This window comes from Microtus pennsylvanicus, chromosome 2 (genome assembly GCF_037038515.1).
Source record: "Microtus pennsylvanicus isolate mMicPen1 chromosome 2, mMicPen1.hap1, whole genome shotgun sequence".
Classification (NCBI taxonomy): domain Eukaryota; kingdom Metazoa; phylum Chordata; class Mammalia; order Rodentia; family Cricetidae; genus Microtus; species Microtus pennsylvanicus.
In genome coordinates, this window is record NC_134580.1 from 95,495,371 (window position 1) to 95,519,702 (window position 24,332).

Here is a 24,332-nt window from a genome sequence, read left to right on the forward strand (position 1 = left end):
CAGGCTCCAAAGCTAAAGAGAAACCCTGTCTCAAAAAACAAAAACCAACCAACCAAACAAAAAGATTGACTTTAACACGAGGTTAACATCTAACACAAAGATGCCCTTTCAATATGAACACATGTTTATTTTCCTTTTTTTTTTTTTAAAGTCTATTGTTACAAACACGGTTTTTAGGATGCACCAAGCATAGATTGTTTCCAGGTCTGGGTCCCACGTGCTCCTCCACAGTCGCCATGGCTACCTGCCCCGGAACCTTGGCGTGATGACGCTGGTTTCCGGCGGGATTTTTAGAGTGACGAACAGTTTTGGGCCAAGCGACCATGAGAGGGCCAGAGCTGGGGCCCGAAACTAGCATGGAGGGGGACGTACTGGACACCCTGGAGGCCTTGGGGTGAGTGCTCTCGCGGACCGCTTCCCGGGGAGGTACGCCGGCCTCGCGCGTGGCCGCTGCGGCTCGGGTGCGCGCGCCTCCCGGACCGGGCCGGCGGTGTGTGGGGCGGTGCACAGGCCTCTGCGCTCCAGCTCACCGGGACCCGGGGAACGGGGCGGGACCGAGCGGCCGCGGCGGGAGCAGACTAGGCTGGCGCGGGGCAGGGTCCTGCTGTCCTGCGCATCGCGATCTCCCCGCAGCCGGCTCTCCCAGGGCCTCGGGGGGCCTGCTGTGGGGACGGAGAAGCCGCGCGCGCCGCTCCGCACCACAGTCGCCTCTGGACCGTTGTTGCCGCACGCCACTCAGGCTTTGACTTCCTCCGGGCTCTGGGGGACTCTCTCCAGCTTTTTAGATCGGAGACTCTCTTAGTTGAGTGCAAGCCTCTACGTTTAACCTTCTCCGCTCTTCAATGCACGTATGAATGGTAGGCAGGGAGAAATGACAGTTTTCAGAGTGATATTAGCTTTAAAGGATCTACTGTCCGTTGCAGTTTATAATTCTGGGCGCTAGGTGCTATGAGGAGGACCCCAGGGGTCGCGGCGGTGGGACGATCTGGACACGCAGTTCTTCCTCCCATCGTGGTTTCCTTCACAGCCCTGCTCTTTTTCCATCTTTGTCTTATGAACTTCACCCAGCTCCCGGAGAACAGGTGCTGTGCCAGGTTTCTTCACTGAGGGATTCCTGGCAACATACTAGAGAGGGGTCTGTCGCAGGGAACAGTGACTGATGGGGAAAAGAGTGAAGAAAAAGTTCAAAGGGGGGGGGGTGCATACATGCAAGCGAAGGGCCAAACGACGGAGGGTTGGTAACCTCACGTTGGCTCCTTCTGCACAATCGTGTCTGCCTCCTTGCGCGCAGCTTCTTTTATGGTAACTGTGTTCCTAAAGAAGCTTGGAACCTTCTCTCCGCGCCCCCTGGCTTTTGTTCCCTCAAACGTCATTGCTCCTCTAGAGACTGTTACTTTTATTGCCCTCTGGTGATGCTTACTTTACTGTTGCCCAGCGTAACAGAACTTTGCATTTATTTGATCTTGAATAAAATGTTTTTTTTTAATGAAATAAAAGAGCCAGGGATTATTTCAAGGCCATTTGTACTTCTGTGAAATTCTCTTCTTACCTCACCGGGGATGTAATTATTAGATACTTAATTAAAGTAGCCAGAAGTGTTTAGGCTCCAGTTTGGCTCCCAAGTCTGACCTTTGAAATTTTTGGGATCTTGTAAGTCATTTATGAAAAGGGAAGACAATGTTTTTTTTTTTTATCCTTCTTTGATTTGTTAAAGTTGTTACTACTATAGCTGTTAAGAGAGTGAGATTTACTGTAATGCTGACATTTACTGAGGAACATTTGTTTACATTCAATATGAGAAGTACAACAGCTTGCACACTTTAAAATTGGCTTTTTCTCGAATGGGCAATGTGGTGACATTTTGTTTGTGATTTAACAAATAAAGCTTGCGTGAAAATCAGAGTACGGAGCTAAGCCACACTAGTTAGCCATAGAGGCCAGGCAGTGGTGACACACATCTTTAATCTCAGCACTCGGAAGCCACGGGCAGATGGGTCTCTGTGAGTTCAAGGATACCCTGGGCTACGCGAGATTGACCCAGTCTAAAAGAGAAACCGAGCCAAGCAGTGGTGGCTCACATCTTTAATCCCGGTACTTGGGAGTCCCACACCTTTAATCTCAGCACGTGAGACAAGAGGAATGTAAGACTGGAGGAGACAGGAGCTCAGAACATTCACTCTTGAGGATTCGTAGACACAGGATCTTGCCCCTTTTGCCTTGAGGATTTCGTAAAGGTAAGAACTAGTGACTGGCCCATCTGCTTCTCTGATCTCTCAGCTTTCACCCCTAATATCTGACTCCGGGTTTTTATTTTTAAGACCAATTAGAGTATATGCTACAGGCCAAGGACAAGATTTTGAGGTTTGAAGACTCACTTTATGATGACAAAATGTGGAAATGTTACTGATTGTATATGTTGTAACTGATCACTGATCTCCATAAAGATTGTGAAGGATGTATTTTCTATTGTGATGAAACCATTTAGTTTATTAGTGAAAGTGCTTTAGGTTGTCAGGTAAAGAAAGACGTTAATGGAATGACTTAAATAGGACAACTAAAAGGCCAATGTAGAGCTGCAGCGGTTACTAAGGAAAACCACTTAGGAATCAGTTTGCTCTTCCGTGAACTGAGTATCCTCAAACAGATGATTTCATGCTTCTTTAGTTACAGTGGTCTGGGATTTTACAAACAGTGTGGCTCACCTAGTTGCTTTGGTTGTACACTGCAGCCATGCACATAGCTGATGGAAAGGTTCTGGTCTGGTATACAGTACCCGCTCTCTACGCCACCATCTTCAGAGGGTATACAGTACCCGCGCTCTACGCCACCATCTTTAGAGGGGTATACAGTACCCGCTGTCCATGTCACCATCTTCAGAGGGGTATACAGTACCCGCTGTCCACGTCACCATCTTCAGAGGGGTATACAGTACCCGCTGTCCACGTCACCATCTTCAGAGGGGTATGATAATGTTGCAGATGTTACAGAGCTTCAGTCTGGGGTGAATCCACTGTTTATTTCAAAAATTTATGGAGCATGGCTGTGTCTTGGAATACTGTTCCAAGGAGCCAGTGGTGAGCAAAAGAGACTGGTGCTTGTCTTTATGGAGCTCACAGTTAAGTGCAGAAACATGTGGTTTTCTGTTGATGCACTGTAATAAGTGCTTTAGAGGAAAAAGCAGGGGGTGTAACAGAGGCTCATTGGTTCGTGCTGGATGCCTGAGGAAAGGACAGTGGAGTCGAAGTAGGAAGGATGAGTAGAAACTGACTCGGTGAGAGTAACGGTGAGAGTAGCTGGGGAAGGAAGATGCTGTGTTCTGAACGTTAGAGTAGAAGAAGACCTTGAGGAGGCGATGGGGCTGGGAGGCAGAGTGTGAAGAGGACCAGGGCACGCAGCACATACCTTTACAGCTGTGTGGTTCATTTTCTCCCTTAACTACCAGTAGGACCTGCCAGGTAATTAGCTGTCTGACTCCAAAGTTCCTTTGATGGTTTGGGAAAGACGTGCTGCTTAGCGGTAGGGGTGCATCGTAGTATAGAGGTAAGGGCATTACTGATGATCCTTAGTACCAAGGGTTCGTATCTTCAGTCAGATAGATGCACCGCAGAATCACAGTCTAATAGGGGAGGCAGTGAAGATAGGAGGGAGCAGAAAGTACAGAGGGTGCAGAGAAACCAGTGGCATGGAGGTGGCAGGAGGTCAAAGGACAGTTGTTGGTGAAAGATGACAAAAGAAGCTGGGGAGGTAGGAGGTGTGGCCGGGGAGGGACATGCCTGAATTCAGGATTTGGGAAGTATAATAGTTCTCGTGGTGGCAAAGTACAGGGAGAGAGTGACAGACGTGGAGCGGAGAAGGTTGGTAAAAAGGAGGTTAGGGAGCTGAAGGCTCAGGTATTAGGTAGGTCTTTCTTAGGGCTTTGGAGAGACACAAGATAATAGTAAGAGCAGGGGTGGAGAAGAAAACTGACCACGGCCGTGTTAGATGCACAAGGGGCTTCCAGCTGGGAGCCACAGGAGAAACTGTCTGGAGCTTTAGACAGCAGGGGGCAGGTGTGAGAGCAAGGAGGACAAACCCCCAAGGAGCTGGGTGGTAAAGTAGGGTAGCCTTAGAGGAGGTGGGATTGTAGGGCAGCTGTTTACAGGTTAGACGGCATGGGCAGCAGAGGGGTGGAGAGCTGAGCTGGCGGCAGGACCACTAGGGTGGGTTAATGGCAGAAAAAGGGCTTGTATTGCTTAGGCTGATTGGTATTAATAAATTAGGGGGCTGGAAAGATGGCTCAGTTTTTAAGAGCACCAAGTGTTCTTTCAGAAGACCCAAGTTGATTTCCCAGCACCCAAATGGGGGCTCACAGCTATTTGTAACTACAGTTCCAGAAGATCTGTGTCCTCTTCTGGCTTCAGGCACCAGGCATTTTTCTACTGCACAGTCATGCAGGCAAAACACCCACACACATGAAATAATAAAATTCAAAAAAAAAAAAAGAAAAAGAAGTAGGCCCTGGGTGATGTCTATTTGAGGAAGGTCCACAGCACTCTAAATGATTGCAGCCCAGCCCCAAATTAATAAACTTGGTTATCTATGGGGTGGGAGTGGAGTAGAGATTAGATTCAGATGGCAAACTAGGAACGTGGTGGCTCACACCTGCAGGTCCAGCACTCAGGAGGAGGGGTGGTAGGAGGAATAAGAGTTGGTCGTCCTAGACTTCAGTGAGTTCAAGGCCAGCTTGACTTAAACTCTGAGGTCCTGTTTAAAGATAGACAAAACAGGGTAAGTGTACCTCATTTTGTAAGTTAGATTTCAAAACTATATATGCTGTATAATTATACAGCAAGATCATAAGTAAAAGTGAAATGAAAACAAAAGTTCCTAAAAATTAAAAAGCAAAACAAGCTGTATTTATCAAATGATTGATTCGATGAATTGTCTGGGCATGAACTCATTGTATTTTGAATTAAAGATGCTCTCTCTGGTAGAGAAGTGTCTGACTGGATTGTCAGGAAAGTAGGGAACTATTTACAAATTCTGGGGACGAGTCAAAAGACACACTGGCCCCGTGACTGCACACCTGCTACCCAGAGAGAACAATTTAAATCTCAGAGTGAAAGCTGAGTAGTCTCTGCTACATCGCCGAGTGCTAAAATCTGAGAGTGTACGGTGCCTGAGAAAACCTTAGTTGTAGAATGAGTAAGTCTAGAAAATTGGTATCTAATACAGTTGAGGTGATATATAAAGTATTTTGAAAATTTAATGGCTTGACTAATACAACTTGTAGAAATACTTTCAATGATAAAACTATGAAATAAATAATATAGGTTAAGATCTCATAGGTCGTTTTTAGCTTCGTAAACTAGATATTTGCACTTATGCTACTTTTCACTATAGTTTTTACAATTAGGATGATACAAGGCTATTAAGCTATTTGGTATTGTGTTATTTGTAGTATTTAAATTTTCTAGAAAAATGTGAAAAGGCCAAATACTAGTTACATAGAGTAAGAATAATCAGTAAATTGTACAGCTGTTCCACTCTTCCCTGAAAGCAGCTACGATCACACATCAACACAGTTAATGTCTATATTCTGATAAAATAATGTATAAAGACAAGCAGCAGGGCTTGGCAGAGAGCACTAGAGGTTTCCCCCCAGAGCAAGTTAGAGAATAAAAAAAAAGTTGAAAAGTAAACAAGAAAAATTAAGAGTTCCTTTTGTCCTTCCCTCTCCTCCCTCCAGCTCCTGCCGTAGCCCACAACCCTCACATGGATAGTCTCTTTTTCTTTATTATTGTTGTACATATCTCTCTCAATTTACACACTGATTTATGAATACATCCTGCTGAGTCCATTTTTGTTTGTATATAGTTTCAGGGCTGACCACTTTGTATTAGATAGCCAATCAGCCAGTGAGGGTATTGATCTCTGGGAGAGGCCAAGTCTCTCGATAGTCATTAGTAGACTGTAGTTCTTTGTCTAGGGTGGGGCCCCATGAGATTTTTCTCTCCCGTCCATGAGCAGGCCTGATGGTACTGTCTTTTATGTCTGATTTATGCAGTCATTTCTAAGAGAAGCAGTCTGACACAGGGTTCCTTGTGTTCTGACTCTTGTGTTCTGTCTGCCCCTCCTGGTTGATGTTCCTAAGCCAGAGATGCTGGAGCTCTCTGCAGGTGTATCTATCAGGGCTGGGCGCTCCACAATCCATTGCTCTCTCTCCCTCTACATTGTGTCCAGTTGTGGTTTTCTGTAATGATCTGCATTTGCTGTAGAGGGAAGCTCCTCTGGGAATGAGGGCAGGACTTAGAATGTAGTTACGGAATTGTGCTGGAGACTCTCTCTAAGACTGTCTCCAACAGACCCCAGCTGGTTAGGTGTTGAGCAGGCCGTAAGTTCACTTAGACAGCTGTTGGCTTGTACCTTATGGATATCTTGTCATGCTGTCACTATTGTGGTTCACAGGTGTCGCCACAGGGTAGGACTGTTGATGGCTTCCGTCCCTTGGCAGCTTGTACGGTTCTGTGTGGTACCATGGGAGCTAGTGCAGGAAGGAGGCTTTGGGTTTCAGCTCAAACAATCCAAGTCCTATGTCCTCAATGTGCCTTCAGAAGAAGGGGCTTACTTTGAACCTCTGAGAGGTGTCCAAAGCCAATAGCCACAGCCTATATTGTTTGGGGAGTAATCTGGCCTCCCCTGGGGCTACAGATCTTAACAGAGTGTTCTCAATAGAAGAAATAAAAATGGTGAGGACATATCCTCCAAAATGTTCATCATTCTTAGCAGTTAGGGAAATGAAAATTAAAACAATTTGAAACTTCCTCTTATCCTCGTTGGAATGGCTAATAGCAAAACAATTTTTTTTATTTTTATAAGTTGTTGTTTCTTCCTTTCTAGGTATAAGGGTCCATTGCTAGAGGAACAGGCGCTGTCCAAGGCAGCAGAAGGTGGACTGTCTTCACCTGAATTTTCGGAGCTCTGCGTTTGGTTAGGCTCTCAAATAAAGTCTTTATGCAACCTGGAAGAAAGCATCACTTCCGCTGGTATTGCTGCCCTGCTCTGCCCACCCTTCCACTCACTAGGGAAGCAAGTGGACTGTGCTCAGACTGTAGTTTACCAATAGTGCGACCACTGTATAAGGAACAGCCGTTTATGATGAGCCTTAGTACTGGTTATTAAAAGTCTAAATTAAATTTTATAGTAAACTGTAAGCCTTCACTGCCTATCTGGAAAAGGCAATGTGAACTGGCTGTTATAAAAACTGAAGCTCTTGACTATGACTCAGTTTGAATTAAGTTTTAAAAATATGTATACTCCTCAATTTAAATATTATTCTCAAGTCTTTATCTTAGGACGTGGATTCACATGGAAATATTGTGATTATAAACCTCTTAGTACCTTAGGCTGCTCTTTTAACTCTTTGGCATCTGGGGCTGGGGTCTTCCTGCCAGACCCTGTAGAATTTCAGATAGTCTGATAAAGTGAAAAATAAGGAACTATTGGGTATTCGCTGAAGAGAAAAAGTAGCATTCTTTTCCAAAGCTGTTTTTTCCCCAATTAATTACTTTCTTTGTCATACATGACAGAGTTCATTTGAGACAAAATAAAATATCTACATTTAAAGCATATGATGCAGGTTCCTCATGATTATAGTAAAGATAGCAGCGAAGCTAAATTCCACGATTACATTAATTACTGAGTGTGGAGAAGCAATGGAGTTTGACAGCTGCCCTGACGCCAGGTCATGACTATTGCACTGGTAGTACTTTTGAATATTCTGGTTGCTGATACTCAAAATGTCCAGCTTATCTGATTTTATGGACACTCCATTTGGAGAGACTTATGTGAGACTTAAATGTAGAAATATTTCCAATCCTGTGATCATGTCCTTCATGTTCTTAGGCTTAGATGTCGCTTTCTGTGCGTAGACATTGTGTGCTTGCTTTTAGTGGTTGCCTATCTAAAGATGAAAGTGAAAATCTGGAACTGAATGTAAAGTGGGAGGCAACTGTGATGCATTTTACAGTGGTGGATTGTGTGGTAGGCGCTCAGTGAATACCTATGACTTCTTTTAAAGGGAGAGACGACCTAGAGAGCTTCCAGCTTGAGATAAGTGGGTTTTTAAAAGAGATGGCCTGTCCGTACTCGGTACTCATATCAGGAGATATTAAAGACCGCCTCACAAAGAAGGATGACTGCCTGAAACTTCTGTGTAAGTTGTCTTTCCTTGGGCGTTTGAATGCGCGTGTTCAGTGTACTCTTGTTACTTTCAGATCAGAATTTATACTCTTCGATTATTGAGACATTAGACACCTTACATACAGTGTCTTACATACTGAAGAGGCTTTTGTGTTTGAAAGTATTGCACCGTCTTAAACAGTCTTACACAGACAGCTTAAACTCTGCTAGTATATATTAATACTCACAGTATAGTCAGTAAATCCCCTTGTTTGTGCTTTCTGCTGTATTTTAGCAAGTGTTCCTTTGCCTGACTCATCTCTGATGGCTTATGATGAAATGGCTAACTTCGCCATCTCTGATGTCTGACTTAATTTTTTAAATTCTTTGGGATATTAGGCTATTCTGCAGATCACTGTATCTTCTTTGTAGTGATACACAGTGGTTGACTGTTTAGGAATATTTATTGATCACCTACTCTTAAACCAGAAACAGCACTAGGAATACATCACAGAAAATCAGATAAAATGTAGTTTGTGCCTTCAGGGTTCTTGAGTGAGGTTTGGGAGGTTTGGTAAAAACTCAGACAGATATTGGGGTTCAGCCTGAGGACCAGAAAAGCAAAGCAGCCAGCCACCAGTTCTTTCCCTTGACCTCAGTCTGAAAATGGTGATCCTGCCTCCAGGAAACCTCAGAAAGAGACTGACTGAGAGCTGTCTCGTCCGGTTTTATAATCCTCTCTAGGGCTGGGATTAAAGGCATACACCACCCGGTTTCTATGGCAACTAATGTGGCTGCTGGGAGTAAAGGTATGTGTTAACTCTGCTGGTCTGTAAGGCTGACCAGTGAGGCTGTTTTACTCCCTGATCTTCAGGCAAGCTTTATTAAAATACAAATGAAATATCACTGTGTATATTAATCTGTATTCCTACAGCTGCTATAAAGGCCCTCGTAGAGCCATATTTTATTGAACTTTGTGCTATTTTTGGAATTCAGTGAACAATAGCTATTTGTCATTGAGGTTTGAGGTGTTCTATATCTACTGTTCTCATTGGTTCTTTGTAAGTTAGTTTTGATATGGTTATTATTTGTTTACGTAAATTAGTTCAACAGTTTTTTTTCAAGAAATTCTCATGCATGTATTAATGTTATTTTTCTGATTTTTTTTGTTACAGTGTTTTTAAGTACAGAACTTCAAGCTTTACAGATATTACAAAAGAAGAAACATAAAAATTCTCAGTTAGATAAAAACAGTGAAATTTGCCAGGAAGTTCAAGCTGTGTGTGATGCCCTTGGGGTCCCCAAGTCAGACACTTCTGACATTCCACTCCTACTGAGCCAAGTGGAATCGAAGGTATTTTATATGTATAAAATACATAAATATTTTATTCAAGATTCTACTAAATGCTAACATGTCAGTGCTGTATTCTAATTGTGATATAGATTATCAATTTTTAGAGAAACTTATTTGTTGTAGAGCCCTGGCCTACCATATGGAAAGTCTTGGCTGCCTTCCCCAGCACCAAAACAAAAATACTTCCCTAAAATTTTATGTGTAAACTTAAGTTTTTGACTTATGTTTAATATACATATAATTTAATTTGTAATTAATATTCAAGAATCATATCTTGATGAGTGAGTCCTAAGACTATGCCAGAGTTTTCTATGACAAAAATTGCTTTTCAAATTTAAGGATTGCTGTCCTAGCTAGGTCTGTAATACAGTGTAATAGAAGAAGTGGTTATTTTGCAAGGTGAAGGACATTCACCTCCCCACACCCATGGGATGCTGCACTCTGCTTTCTTTGCCAGAGAGCAAACATACTTTCTTGATTGTTAGTAAATGTGTATGGTTTAGCAAATGAATAAATAAGCACAGATAGGGTAGTTATAAGGAACTATTATCTTGTACCTCCTGCATTTTCTCTTATTGTGCCATCTGGGCTGTTTACCTAAAGCAGCTTCCTGTGCCATTCAGTTCCTATCAGAAGAAAAATTTCTGTAGTTTATTTTTTCTACACGTGCTCATACATGATGCTCTGTTATGATTGAGAAAGACACTTTTTACTTTCTAACTCAAGCTGTTCAGTAATGTGACAGCAAATCCCTGTCACTTACTGTTTTGAATATTTACATGTGATAATAATTCACAGTGTGGTAGACCTGATATCTGAGTGTAACGAGTCTTCCTCTTTCCTGCCAGGCATTTCCTAAATAATGACCTGGAAACACTGTTAATTATGAAAGCTTGGCTTGAGCTTAGGCTTGTTTCTAACTAGCTCTTATAACATAAATGAACCCATTTCTAGTCATCTATGTTCTGTTGCATACCGCCCATTCTGCTTCTGTGTCTCCTGGAACTCTAGTGCATCATAGATTCATCTCCTACTTCCTCTCTCTCTACCTGGAAGTCCTGCCTATACCTTCTGCCTAGCTATTGGCTGTTTAGCTCTCCATTAAACCAATCACAGCAGTATATCTTCACACAGTGTACTAATATCCCACAGCATTTGAGAGTAGGCAGTTAGCTCCCAGAGCTCTTAAAGAAACATTACTGCTTCTGATTATCTGCTATGGTTGTTATATAATAAGACACCAAACCACTTTCTAGTTTGGAGGGTGAACCCAACTTAGAATGTTACTCTGCAGTCAGTTTCTTCAGGCAAAATTCCTATTATTGCAATGACCTATGATGATACTAAAGAAAAAGCAGTTGTCTAATATACTGTTTTCAGAATAAAAATGATACCCTAAGTCAGTAGCTTTGTAAAAGTAATTAAAATGTTTATGTCAGGCTTGTAATAGGGAAGCTTATCCCATGTTGTCTTGTAGAGCAGTGTCAGCTAAGTAAAAATTCCAGTATTTATTTATTTTTTTATTTATTTATTTTTTTTTTGGTTTTTCGAGACAGGGTTTCTCTGTGGTTTTGGAGCCTGTCCTGGAACTAGCTCTTGTAGACCAGGCTGGTCTCGAACTCACAGAGATCCGCCTGCCTCTGCCTCCCGAGTGCTGGGATTAAAGGCGTGCGCCACCACCGCCCGGCAAATTCCAGTATTTATTTGAGAGAAATTGAGAAACTTGTTAAATGTCCTAGTTCTCTCTTGAGTGTGGACCAGGAAGTAAAGAGAACCATCTTGAGAGGACACTGCACAGTGATTGCCCACACACCATTTTAACACTGGACCTCTGTACACTTCCTTACTCTGACAAGAGTGCTCTGTGGTTTGAATGAATGTAGCCGGCTCCTTTTGTGCACCAGGGACTCGGCACTGCCATGACCCGCTTTCCTGCTAGGTGAAGGTGTGTTTTAGTGGTATCACTTTAGCATGGTTATTATTTGCTGTTCAAAACAGCACATCAAATAAGAATAAGATGGTTTTAAATGATTCTGTATGTATATTTTTTGTAATCTTTTATATTTGCTTTCAGGTGAAGGATATTCTCTCGAAAGTCCAGAAAAACCATGTGGGAAAACCACTGCTAAAGGTTGATTTAAGTTCAGAACAGGCAGTAAGTGTTCCTTTTACTAATTATATAATTAAAGCATAACTGTACCAGCTCTGTAGACCAGGCTGGCCTTGAACTCACAGAGATCCACCAGCCTCCCAAGTGCTGAGATTAAAGGCGTGTGCCACCACAGCCTGGTTTGTTTTTAAACGTTTTTGTTACTTTAAGGAAATACTCGAGGCAGGCTACCCCGAGACTTATACCACAGCTTAAAAGACTCAAAGTCTAAACTGCAAGGTGACAGCTCTGGCAAGGACCACCTTTGGCTCTGTCACTTCCTGATGGATGGCAAGGCTGGTGTGTGTGCATGAGGGAGACACCAGATGAAAAAAGTCCCCAGGCTCGCATCCCAAAGTCCTTTTCAGAGTCATATCTTGGTGGACCTAAACCTTGTTCCTGAGCCCCATTTCACACAGGCTCTCTGTACCCTTCCTCTTCCTTCTCAACCCCTGCCCCCTCGCAGACCAGACCTCCAACACAGGAACCTTTGAGGGGACAAGCAGCATCCAGTCCATTCTGCACTGGTGTCCTTTCGTAAATGGACATTTAGTGTTTTGGAGAATTAGATCACAGATAATCATAACACTTTAGTTGAGTTATTAATTTAAAATATCTACTAGGAAGAATGTTTTTAGTGGCAATATATTAGCAGAGCTGTGATTTGAAAAGGGTAGTTTGTGAGGCCAGCAAGACAGACAGTTTTTGGCCTATTATTTCCTTAATATGCGCTGCTTAGCAAGCTGATGTTTTGCTTAAATACATATATATCTAATGAAAGATAAGCTTCTTTACTAGCTTCTGAACACCATAAATGTTTTATCATTAAATGTTATTTAAATATTTTTCTGTAGTCTCACAGGATATAAAATGATCATTAAGTATAGTATTATTTAAAGTACAGTAATTTTCAGATTTCTTCTCTGAGCAGAATCAAAGAGTCTAATCTTGTGGTTTCATCCTCAAATCATCTAGGAAAAATTGGAAAGGATTAATGATGCTCTTTGCTGTGAATATGAATGCCGCCGGCGGATGTTAATGAAACGGTTGGATGTGACCGTGCAGTCTTTTGGGTGGTCGGATAGAGCAAAGGTGAGGCTGCTTTCCCCCTGGTTTCCTGTAGGTGGCAGTGTAGGGCAGCTCCTGCTGCTCGAGTTGCTTTAATTCTGTTCTGGGCCACATGTCAGCTAACCACTGCTCTTACATATAGTGATTATAGGCTCTTCCAGGTTCATGTTTGCTGATGACAGTGTTCCCTGACTTTCATCTTTGTTTTTAACTTGCATGGCTTGATTTATGTTAGTGTAAAATGAGTATTTCTTTGAGCTGACTGAGGTAGAGACAGTGAGTAACTAATGAGAAAACAGAGTAGAAGCAGGTTTAGGTGGTACTGATGCTGGAATAGGTTTCTTGAGTTTCTTAGGCTGGGTGATTGTGGCATGTCTTCTCATTGAAGAGAACTGCAGGATGGAGCTATTCTAACTAGAAGCTTTCCAGACTCCTTGAATCTTTACCCGGTGTCAGTCTGGGGTCTCTCTGTTCCTCTCCCAACCATTAGAACTTTCCAGACAGTAAATAGGGCCACCATAGACCTTCCCTCTTTGAAGGACTGCTGTCCTGAGCTCTGTGATGTTCACTATTTGGCAGCCATTGGTTGCCACTGTTTGTCTGGCAGTTGTTAGTCCACACCCTTCAGAGGGTGAATCTGGCATCAGTTACTCACTTTGACCACAAGTGGAGTTCGACATTACATCGTTACTGTTATTTGGACAGCTGAGCAGTTCTTCCTGTGTTGTGTCACTTGGCATCATACGCTACTATGTTTGATGTTCCTTAAGGTTCATATTCTAGAAGCTTGGTTCCCACCATGGTGGTGGCCGTGGAGTCTCGTGGAAGATAGGCATCTGCCCTCCTGAGTGGTCTAATCCTGGTCTTGAGCTTTGGTCTCACAGGAATGAGTTAGCGGACTGTTTGAAGTGCAGCTGTCATGAACTTGACCCCTTAACACAGTCTTTCCTCTTTCCCTATCTTCTCTCTATATCACTAGTTCTCCTCTGACCTTTAGTATTCCTTGCCTTCTGCAGGACTTGGGATTGGCCGCTGGTTGCCCTTCAGAAGCCTTGTACCATTAGGTTACTGATTTACTGCCCTTCAGATGTTTTATTGTGAGAGGACTGACTTTTCAACCCAAAGGTGCTGAGAAGTTGTCTTCTCATTGTCAGTTATCACTAGGAATTTAAATTTTTCCTGTATTTCTTATATGACCCACTGCTAATTTCAAAATTATTGCTTAGTCTCCAGATATTTTTGTGTTTTTCTTGATGATTTCTAATTTTATTACACCGTCTTCTAATCAGACATAAGGGATTATCTCTCTCTCTCGCTCTCGCTTGATTCTGTTTTCTTCTGTATTTGCAGAGATTTGGGTTTGTGTCCTATGAGAGGATTGATTTTAGAAAAAGTTCTATCTGATGCTGAAGAAAAATATTTCTTCTCTGTTAGGTGGAATATTCTGTATACATCTGTTATTCGTAGTTGATCCATACTGAATTTTAGATCTGAATTTCTTTACTTGCTTCCAGTTTAGAAGATCCATCTAAACACAAGAGTGTAGTGTTGAAACCCCCCTACTCCAGTATTGTGTCAGGACTTAGATGGCCTTTTATGCCCTTCAGTGTTTGTTTGTATAAAATTAGGGGCTCTAATAGATCCAGTGTATAAATGTTTATAATTAATGTATCTTCGTGATAAATTGTCATCTTTATTAATATGTAATGCCCTTTTTATGTCTTCTAATTAGTCTTGGTTTGTATTGTGGAATATTGTTTACACTGTAAAGCTGTGTCTCTGTCCAAGACACCTTCTGATTGGTTTAATAAAGAAATGGCCAATAGCTAGGCAGGAGAGAATAGGTGGGACTTCCAGAAGAGAGAGGACTCTGGGAAAAAGAGAGGTAGGGATGCCACGTGGCAGAATGTAAATTAATAGAGGCAATAATAAGTTATAAGAGCTAGTTGGAAAAAAGCTTGAGCTCAGGCCGAGCTTTCAGAAGTCTGTGTCCTTATTTGCTGACCAGTGGTCCTGGTGAGAAAGCACGACTATAGGTTTGAGGTTTACTTGCTCTGCTATAAGGATAACTATGCCTGCTTGTTTACAGTTTCCATTTGCTTGGTGATTTGTTTTCCACTTTTTCATCTCTGCTACCTAAGTGTTAGTTGCAGATAATAGATAGCTGGTTCTTTTAATCTAGTCTGTTAGTCTATTTCTATTTAGTGAATGGTGAATTGAGGCCATTTCCATTTTAGTTTATTATAGACAGGGCTTACTATTTCCTATGCATTTTCTTGGTGATATTCTGTTTTGCTGAATTATTGGTATCTCTTTTCCTTCTTCTGTGTTAGTTTCAAGGGTTTGCCGAGTTGCTGTGTTGGATATGGTTGTTTCTTTCCCAGCTCAGGTTTGCTTATCTGAACTTCCCATGGAGTATCCACTTTCATGTATTCATATTAAGGAGACAGGCGGATGGCCTCCCTCCCTCCCTTCCTCTTCCCCTCCCCCCTCCCTCCCTCCTTCCCTTCTTCCCTTCCTCCCTTCTTCCCTCCCTTCTTTCCAGTACTCTATTGAGAATTTTCTACAATGCTGGATTGTTATGAATTGCCTTGGAATATCCTTATTGTTCCACCAGTTTTGGAAGATGGCTTTGCTGGGTATAGCATTCTTGGTTCATAGTTGTTTACTTTCCGAGCTTGAAATAGTTAATTCCAAGCTCTTCTGACTTTTATGGTTGCTGATGGAAAATCTGAAGTAATTCTGATATTTCTGCCTTTATGTGTGAGTTGATGTTTTCCTGTGCTCTTGGGGTTATTTCTCTACATTGTATTTGACATTCTGACTGTGACATGCTGGAGTTTCATCTCTGGTCATGTCTGGAGTTTTCTGTACATCTTGTGTTTGTATACTGTTTCTTTCTCTAAGTTTGGGGAGTTTTCTGCTGTAGCTTCAATAAATAGTCTGTTCCATTTCATTTTAACTCTGAACTTCTCTCCAGGCTTTTTGGAAATTTTATTCATGCTCCTTAATATTTTCCTTCTTATATCTGTTTATGTTTTTTCTCAGCTTTGTCCTCTGTCCCTGAACCATGATCTGCTGTGCGGTCTTGTCTATTGATGCTTTCAGATGTGGCTTTGATTTGAGCAACTATCCCCAAGTATCCATCTCTTTTTTTTTCAGCATTTCAATCTCCTTGATAAACTTTTCCTTCATAATTTGAATGTCTACCTCTAATTTTACTGACTGTCATTCATTTTAGAGACTGTCTTGTTGAGGTCTTGGATAGATTTTCTTACTTTGTTCATCTGTTTCTCTGAACCTTTATGACCATTAATTCTTTGAAAAGTCTGAATCATTTCTCAGATACTCAGCTATGTATCTGTAGCTCTGGATTACCTCCTAGGTGTGTTGGTCGGATGGAGATGGGCCATGGATGGTGGCTGTGTCATAGTCTTTGTGTTTCTATGCTGTATTGTCCATCTGTTGGAATGGGCTTGTCTTTAAGTTTGAGGTTCCTCTTCCTCCAGTTCATTTGAATGTGTTAGATTCCGTGATTCTTCCTAGAGCAGTGGTTCTCAACCTTCCTAATCTTGCAACCCTTTAATATAGTTCCTCATGCTGTGGTGACCCCTAGCCATAAATTTTTTTGTTGCTACTTCATAACTGTAATTTTGCAGCTTTTGTGAATTGTAATATAGATACCTGGTATGCAGAATATCTGTTATGTGACCCCTGTGGAAGGCTTGTTCAACCCCCAAAGGGGTTGAGATCCACAGGTTGAGAACTGCTGTCCTAGATGGATGTCTCTGAGCTGTGAGTTCAGTTCTGGGACTGGTGGAGCTTGGTGCTGACTGTCAGATGGAAGCTCTGACATGATTTCCATCTTGGCTGTACAGCACAGGACCAAGGGTGGAGCTGCTCACTAAGTCTGGAGACAATCGCATGGAGTCAAAACTTTGGTCTGCCCTTGGAGTCTATGAGCCCAGTAGGGGCAAGATAGCAAATGTCAGACTACTCAAGTCTGTGTACTATGAGCTGTGGCTAGAGTCCAGGGCTTGAGTAAGCTCTGGAACCATGGAAGTATTGGCGTTCAGTCCTGTGGGGAGCACTGCAGAAGTTAAACCTCACAACCGCACTAACCTTAAAGACTGCTGGAGCCAAAGCTCAGACCCTGCATGGGTCTTGAGGCTGCTGCAGCTGGGAACTTGGTCCCATGGTGCTCCCGGGTCCTTCTGTAGTATCTTTCCCAGGTACTCTCTGGACCCACTGGAGCAGAAGGCCTGCACCCATGGAGTTTTCTGGTCCATGGGAGCTAGAGACCTGGGTGCACAGTGCTCTCTGATCTTCAGGAAATGGAGGTCTGGGTGCATGGTGCTTTCTCTCAGGATCTTTTTGAAGGCTGTATTAAATTTAGCTTATAATTTTACAACTCACTTAGCTCTAATTTTATACCTCTTCCTATATTTGACATCAGCAATTTTTCTATATAATTTTTATAACTTTCATAATTTACTGTAAATTTTAGTGTATTATGGTAGATTCCTAAAATGGTATTTGCTGTGTGAAAGGTTATTAGTTTTAATAATTAGAGCTTCTGTATACCGGTAAATACTGTCTTGTCTCACATTATCTTTACCAATTTTCTTGCTAACTTGATGGATAAAAAGATTAACTTACTAATTTGTTTCTTCTTATCAGGAAAATTGTTTTCCATAGGCCCGTTAGTCATTTGAATTTCCTGTTTTCTATTTGTGTCTTGATGCTGCTTCCTGTGTCTTCTGGTTTCCTTTTGATTGAACTCTTTTGTTAAGAAAGTTCACATATCACTTACGGATATTTCCTCAATTTTCTGATGATTCTGTTTTAGACCCTTTGACGTATGATATATGGAAACTTTAGTCTGTACAGTGTGATAGGTTTTAAAGTTTAAGATAAAACAGCTCTACTCTCTGGGATGTCTTTTGGTGAATGTGTGCCTCCCCGCTGATGTCACCACCGATATTCTGCCGAGTATCCATCGGCGCGTGCCACACCGTGGAAAATGATCTTTCCTTTCTGCTCATTAATCTGCAATGTTTCTCAGGTTGTTTTCACATTCATTCATTTATTTATGAGACTCCAGCCATTTTCTGTCTTGCTTCATCAATCTTCTTTTTCTTCAGAGTTTCAGTTAATCAGGTGAGGCAGTGGATGTCCTGTGTGTTGTGCTCAGGGTGCTTTTCCTGTGTTAGCATGTGGTGCAACTGGGATTTCTCACTGTGTTTTAGGGACCCAAGTCCCTCTCTCCTCTCCCCTCCCCTTGTGGATCCATCTATCCTTCGTATTCCTGTAACTTAAGAAAGCTGCAGATGGAGTGATAAATGAACATTTCTGGATTAAATAACTCCTAAGTTGAAAGCGGTGTAGCACATTTAATGAGAGTAATTGTTAGCTCTAAAAATGATGAATTCAGCTGGGTGTAGTGGTCATGCCTTTAATCCTGGCAGGACCACCAGGGCTACACAGAGAAACCCTGTCTTGAAGTCTTGAAAAAGAAAAAAACAAAAACAAAGAAAAAGATAAATTCATATTATATATTAGTATGTGGTAGGATTCTTTAAAAATACTTTAAGTCATTCTTCCATATTTAGGTTCTGGATTAACCTTAGATTTTGTTGTTGTTGTTGTTTATTTTCTTGTCTTAAAACCATTTTCATTAGGACTACTGTTGATCAAAGTGTGTAAGTTAAACTGAAGGACACTGACAACAACTGCATCCCCTCCAGACATTTAATAGTCCTCCCCATTTCTTCAAGTTTGGCTGTTGTTTCTATAAGATTTATTACCCATTTTATAATGTGTTAACATGAGTAATATCATTTTGTTCTGTTTGTTTGTATTATTTTTCTGTTTATTTGACTTTATCCATTGCATTGAGTATTGGGATGCTTTCTCTCTTCTCTATTTCCTTGCTTACATATTATGAATTCTCTTTCTAAAGATTATGATTGCTACACTTTTCATTCAGATTCACTTGTGCCGATTTCCCTCTCTCACCATCACGTAGGCAAAAACAGATAACATAGCAAGAATTTACCAGCCCAAGCGGTATGCTTTGTCGCCCAAGACAACAGTTACGTTGGCACATCTGCTTGCTGCCCGTGAAGATCTGTCCAAGATCATCAGGACAAGCAGTGGCATCAGCCGGGAGAAGACGGCATGTGCCATCAATAAGGTCAGTTTTCTTTCAGCTTTTGTAGTCGTGAAGTCAGTCAACGCTTTCTGACTGCGAGGAGTTGAGAAGGGCTTTTACAGTAGCTTTATCAAGTATTTGCTTTATCCATCTGACTAGTAAGAATCTTCAGGAATTGTTACCACCACTTATTAGATTTACTAATTAAAATCTCTGTGGTGTCTGTTTCAACTCTTATGACAGTGGTCTTCATGAAGTTGAAGATGTCTGTGATTTTTGACTGTAATGTAATGTAGTGTAATGGCAGAACACTCTAGACAAATCCAAAATGTCACCGTCAGCTTGAGTAGAAAGGTTTCTGTGTCTGTTAGAGCATCCAGGGGCGATTTGACTAAAGAAGAAGAACAACAAAATAATAATCAAAAGCAGTGGGACAGGTAGTTTATTTGAGATAGGATTAGCCGGGCGGTGGTGGCGCACGCCTTTAATCCCAGCACTGGGGAGGCAGAGGCAGGCGGATCTCTGTGAGTTCGAGACCAGCCTGGTCTACAAGAGCTAATTCCAGGGCAGGCTCCAAAACCACAGAGAAACCTTGTCTCGAAAAACCAAAAAAAAAAAAAAAAAAAAAAAAGAGATAGGATTATTTGTCAGAGGCATTTGGTTTGCTCTCCCCCTCCCGTCCTGTATGCTAGGCAAGCCCAATGGTTGTTTAAAGTCAGTCTTTTCCGTGTTTTTACTCTATAGTTTATTTGTGAGCTATTTTGGGACAGCATCTCTATGAATTTGGCAGAAGTTATATGAGAATAATAGCTAAGAAAGATTGGTGAAAATGTGTAGCACAATAAAAACAAAAGTTTGGTGTTGTGTATGTGCACGCATGTGCGTATGTGTATAATTTGGTAATTAGGACATTATTGCTGAGAGATAAAGATTCTTATATGTGGAAGTTTGTTGCATAGTGAGAATGCATTATTATTATTATTATTATTATTATTATTAGTAGTAGTAGTAGTAGTAGTAGTAGTAGTAATAAGAGTAGTAGTAGGTTACTATGTAACCCTGGCTGACCTGGAACTCATGCAGACTAGGCTGACTTTGAACTCACAGAGACTGGCATGCTTCTGGCTCCCACGTACTGGGATGAAAAGCCTATGCCACCATATCTTTGACATAACTTCTTCCATGCATTTTAAAATAATTTTTAAAATTTATAATATAATTAGATCAACCCCTTACCTTTCTTCCCTCCAATCACCTCCCTTCCACACTCCTCCTCTAGTGCTTAAACCCTTGCGCGCTCTCTCTCTCTCTCTCTCTCTCTCTCTCTCTCTCTCTCTCTCTCTCTCAAATTGATGACCTTTTTCTGTGGGTTTGATTAGAGATGAAGTTGCAGTCTAGCTGATTCTTTGGCTGCTTTGATTGAGAGGTGAATGTTTTTGTCTTGTCTCCCTGAAACTGTTGGAGTCCCCTTGGCTGTACCCCTCTGGCAAGGTTGACACTTCCCATAGTTACCTATAATCTTTCACTCTGCCAGGAGCATGCAGCATAGCTTATGTCTGCCGACGGTGGAAGCTTCAACTCTCCCTAGTTTATATTTCCAGGTGTTGCTAAAAGCTTGGCTAAGGGAATTGGTGTCTGTATGCATGCTCTCTCTCAGAAGGGTTCAATTGTCCTCATTCAAAGTACTTGGAGAGAAATGCTTGTATTTTAAATGATGTTTAATAAAAATTTAACTTAAAATTTTAATTAATTAATTATTATTTTTTTTTTTTGAGAAAGGGTTTCTCTCTAGCGTTGGAACTTGTACTGGAACTAGCTCTTGTAGACCAGGCCTCTGCCTCCCAAGTGCTGGGATTACAGGCACCACCACCGCTCAACTTTAAATTAAATTTTTTTTACAAAATAGATTTAAATTATATATATGTGTGTGTGTGTGTGTGTGTGTGTGTGTGTGTTTGTGTGTGTGTGTACACTTCTACCCATCGGCAGACATAAGCTATGCTGCATGCTCATGGCAGAGTGAAAGATTATAGGTATACACACACACACACACACACACACAATATCTGTTTGTTTAAATGATCTTAGGATGAGACCAGTGTTAAAACACAGAATTTGTTTTGTGTATACCTTATACACATAGTTTGAGGGTAATTTTGTGCCATATTTTTTGTGTGCCTGTGTTTCTGTGCAAACCATGATGTCATTTGTAGAATTTTTTTCCTTGTGCCATCAAGTTGGTGCTGAAAAGTTTTAAATTCTGAAGCATTTCATGTCTTGGATTTAGAGTTAGGTTATCTATGCTATAATATAGTAGGTATATTACTGATATTAAGTTTCCTCAAAGAAAGGAATAGTTCAGGAGAATCCTTCTCTCTGTGTCACTTGTTATGTGACAGACTTTGTCTGGGGAGACTGTCCCCAGGTTCGGAGCCCCGACAGATCAAAGTGCAGATGCCACCATGTCCACCTAGTGGGTTTCACTGGGTTACTTTCAGGAATATGGATGAGGAGTAGAAATGCCTCAGACAGCGCCATCACCACAGCCCACCCCAGCATGGCTGACAGACAGCTCACAAAAGCTGGGAACCTGGAGCTCACTGCACAGCTTACAGGCAGCTCAGCGGGTGACACAGTTTGAGCCTCCCCTTTCAACACTTCCACTGGACTTCATTTCTTTCTTTTTTTTTTTTTAAATATTTATTTATTATGAATACAATATTCTGTCTGTGTGTATGCCTGCAGGCCAGAAGAGGGCACCAGACCTCATTACAGATGGTTGTGAGCCACCATGTGGTTGCCGGGAATTGAACTCAGGACCTTTAGAAGAGCAGGCAATGCTCTTAACCTCTGAGCCATCTCTCCAGCCCCAAGGCTTCATTTTTTCATGCAGTGCTGCTGGCCTCTGCTTCTTCCGGACAGTGGACAGCGCGTCTTGTCTCAGAATGGGCTTTGTAGCTCTGCTCCTCTGAGAGAGATGCTCAGCGTTCTGTTCTGTTCACATATTCCTGGGGAAGGAGAAAGCTAGTGAATCTGGTCAGTTTTAGGGACTTCTTGAAGTTACTTTGAGTTGTTGACTTCCTGTGTTAATGAGAGCTTCCTGCAGGATGGAATGTTTCCCTCGGAGGAAACTGCTACAGAACTTAACTGGGACTATTGTTCCATTCAAAGGGGGCTGCATGCTATGTAGTCTTTATTCACTGATGAACTAACATGTGTCAGAGGAGTGCAGACTTACTGGATAACCCAGTGCCGAACAGACCCTTGTGCAAAGTCAGAGTTGTATAAATAAATGGATATGAAGTTGACTAACGTAGGTTTTATGATTTGTGTCTTAAAAACATTTTGCTAAAATAGTTCTTCATGTGACACCATGTTTGTCATAAATTTTGTTAACAAATTTAAATGAGAAAAAATTAATAAGACTTTAACTGTAGGGAATACTGCTCTAATTTGTTTAAAAATACTACTGTACTCAGGAATATGTCAAACATCACACTTATATTTTCAGTATTAATTCATACACGTTCATCCCTTATATGTTCAAAGATTTGGCTTCTTTATTTAGAAATAATAACCTTAATATCCTCTGAAATTTAACGTTGAAAACCAGAAACCTAATGAGAACTCTTTTTTCACACAGGTGCTTATGGGAAGGGTGCCTGACAGGGGAGGACGGCCGAATGAAATTGAACCACCGCCCCCTGAAATGCCCCCTTGGCAGAAGAGACAAGAAGGCGGAGGGAGGGGTGGCTGGGGTGGTGGAGGTGGAGGTGGTGGTAGAGGAGGTGGTGGGGGTGGAAGAGGTGGATGGGGTGGGGGTGGGGGAGGAGGGTGGGGAGGAGGTGGGGGAGGGGGATGGGGAGGAGGTGGGGGAGGAGGTGGCAGAGGAGGTTTCCAAGGCAGGGGAGATTATGGTGGGAGGGGAGATTATGGTGGAAGAGGGGGCTATGGCGGGAGAGGGGGCTATGGCGGGGGAGGCGGAGGAGGTGGTGGTGGGTACAGAAGATACTAAGACTGCAGCTGTTAGAGCCCTGCTTTCTACTAGATACCATGTAGCGATAGTGTTGTGAGGAACGTACTTGAACGTCCGAGTAGAGCATGGTGGTGTCTCTGAGGATGGCGCTCTTGAATGTAGAAGGCCATTTTACACCACAGGTGAGCCTGCAGCACGATGCTTTCCGTGTTCTCTGTACTCAGCATGCTATGTCTTTTTAAAGAGAAAAAAAAACCCAAAAACTATTTTTAAAAATTAAATATTTATTACCAGCAACTTGGAAAGTGGAATGTATTTTATTGTCATGATTGATTTTAGACTGTAAACTGGTATTTGTTCAGGATTGAAACACACAAATGGCCCCACCTGTAACAGAAAGGAACCCAGACTCTTGTCTTGTTTGTATTCCTGTGGATCTGTCCTATATTGTTAATTCTATTTTACAGAACAGAGAAAGTGTCTAATGTTTGTGCTCAGTAGGCAGTTGTCATCTTTTTTTAATAGAATGAAATTCCTCTGGTTAGGTTTTTATTAAATTTCTGTTAACTGAAGCCAAAGTCTTCTTTATTTCACTATGTATATGTGACTTATTTTCCAGCTGGATATGAAACCTGTGTGGTTGGCAGAATAGCTAAGTTAACGATTGTGAGAACCAAAGATGGCGGGTAACTACAATGAAACAGTGTTTTCTGGACATGGGTCAGTTACACATCTGAATTCGTAGAGTTATCTATGCAAGATGAAGCCAGACAAATCCCAGCACGGAGAGGGAAGTGGTCATGAAGCCGCACCCCCAGCTGAGGAGCTGTTGGCAATTGATTGCTGCTGAAGGAGGGCGAGCCAGATTCCTCCCGGGATGTGGGCAGGAGAGCTGTTTGTGCTCTAGTAGATGTCCTGACCCTGCCCGTGGGGGCATCACTAAGTGGACTCAGTTAAAGAACAATGACACAAATAGAAGCACATGAAGTTGAGGAGAAAAAGCACGTGGTATGGGGGGTAGGAGAGGGATTGTAGGGGGTGTGGATTTAATCAAAACACACCAAATGCCTGTGTGAAATTCTCAAACAATAAAAGAAAAAATAATATCAAAACTACTTTAAAGGAACAAAAATACATACTGCTTTTACTTGATGCTATGAAAAATGTGTTCCTAATAAGTACCCTTGCTTTAGATATCAAGTTCTGAGAGGCAGGCTGTGTCAGGCTGCATGTGATCTGGTAGCTGGAGCAATCAAAGGCTTGGCTCCCAGGAGCTGTGAATCCACGTTCTCTGAGTCAGCTCACCCACTCCCCTGTCAATGGGGTCAGCTCTATTGTGCTGCCCAGGAGAGGAGCAGGGCCTGCTGTCCTGAGTGCTGCAGCTGGTGAGGGACTGGGACAGGTCCCCTGTTTGCCACAGGTGTCACAGAGTGGGGGGGGGGGGCGCCTTTCTCTCGCTCTCACCACCACA

At 42.1% G+C, this 24,332-nt stretch overlaps 1 protein-coding gene across 1 annotated transcript; it reads left to right on the forward strand.

Moving 5' to 3' along the window:
- Positions 1-286: 286 nt before the first annotated feature.
- On the forward strand, positions 287-23,433 carry Fam98b (family with sequence similarity 98 member B). The gene is made up of 8 exons (XM_075961763.1): positions 287-394; positions 6,880-7,025; positions 8,060-8,194; positions 9,336-9,514; positions 11,589-11,669; positions 12,639-12,755; positions 18,760-18,927; positions 22,529-23,433. The coding sequence occupies exons 1-8, from the start codon at positions 324-326 to the stop codon at positions 22,898-22,900; spliced, it is 1,269 nt and encodes a 422-aa protein (XP_075817878.1). The 5' UTR covers positions 287-323; the 3' UTR covers positions 22,901-23,433.
- Positions 23,434-24,332: the final 899 nt, after the last annotated feature.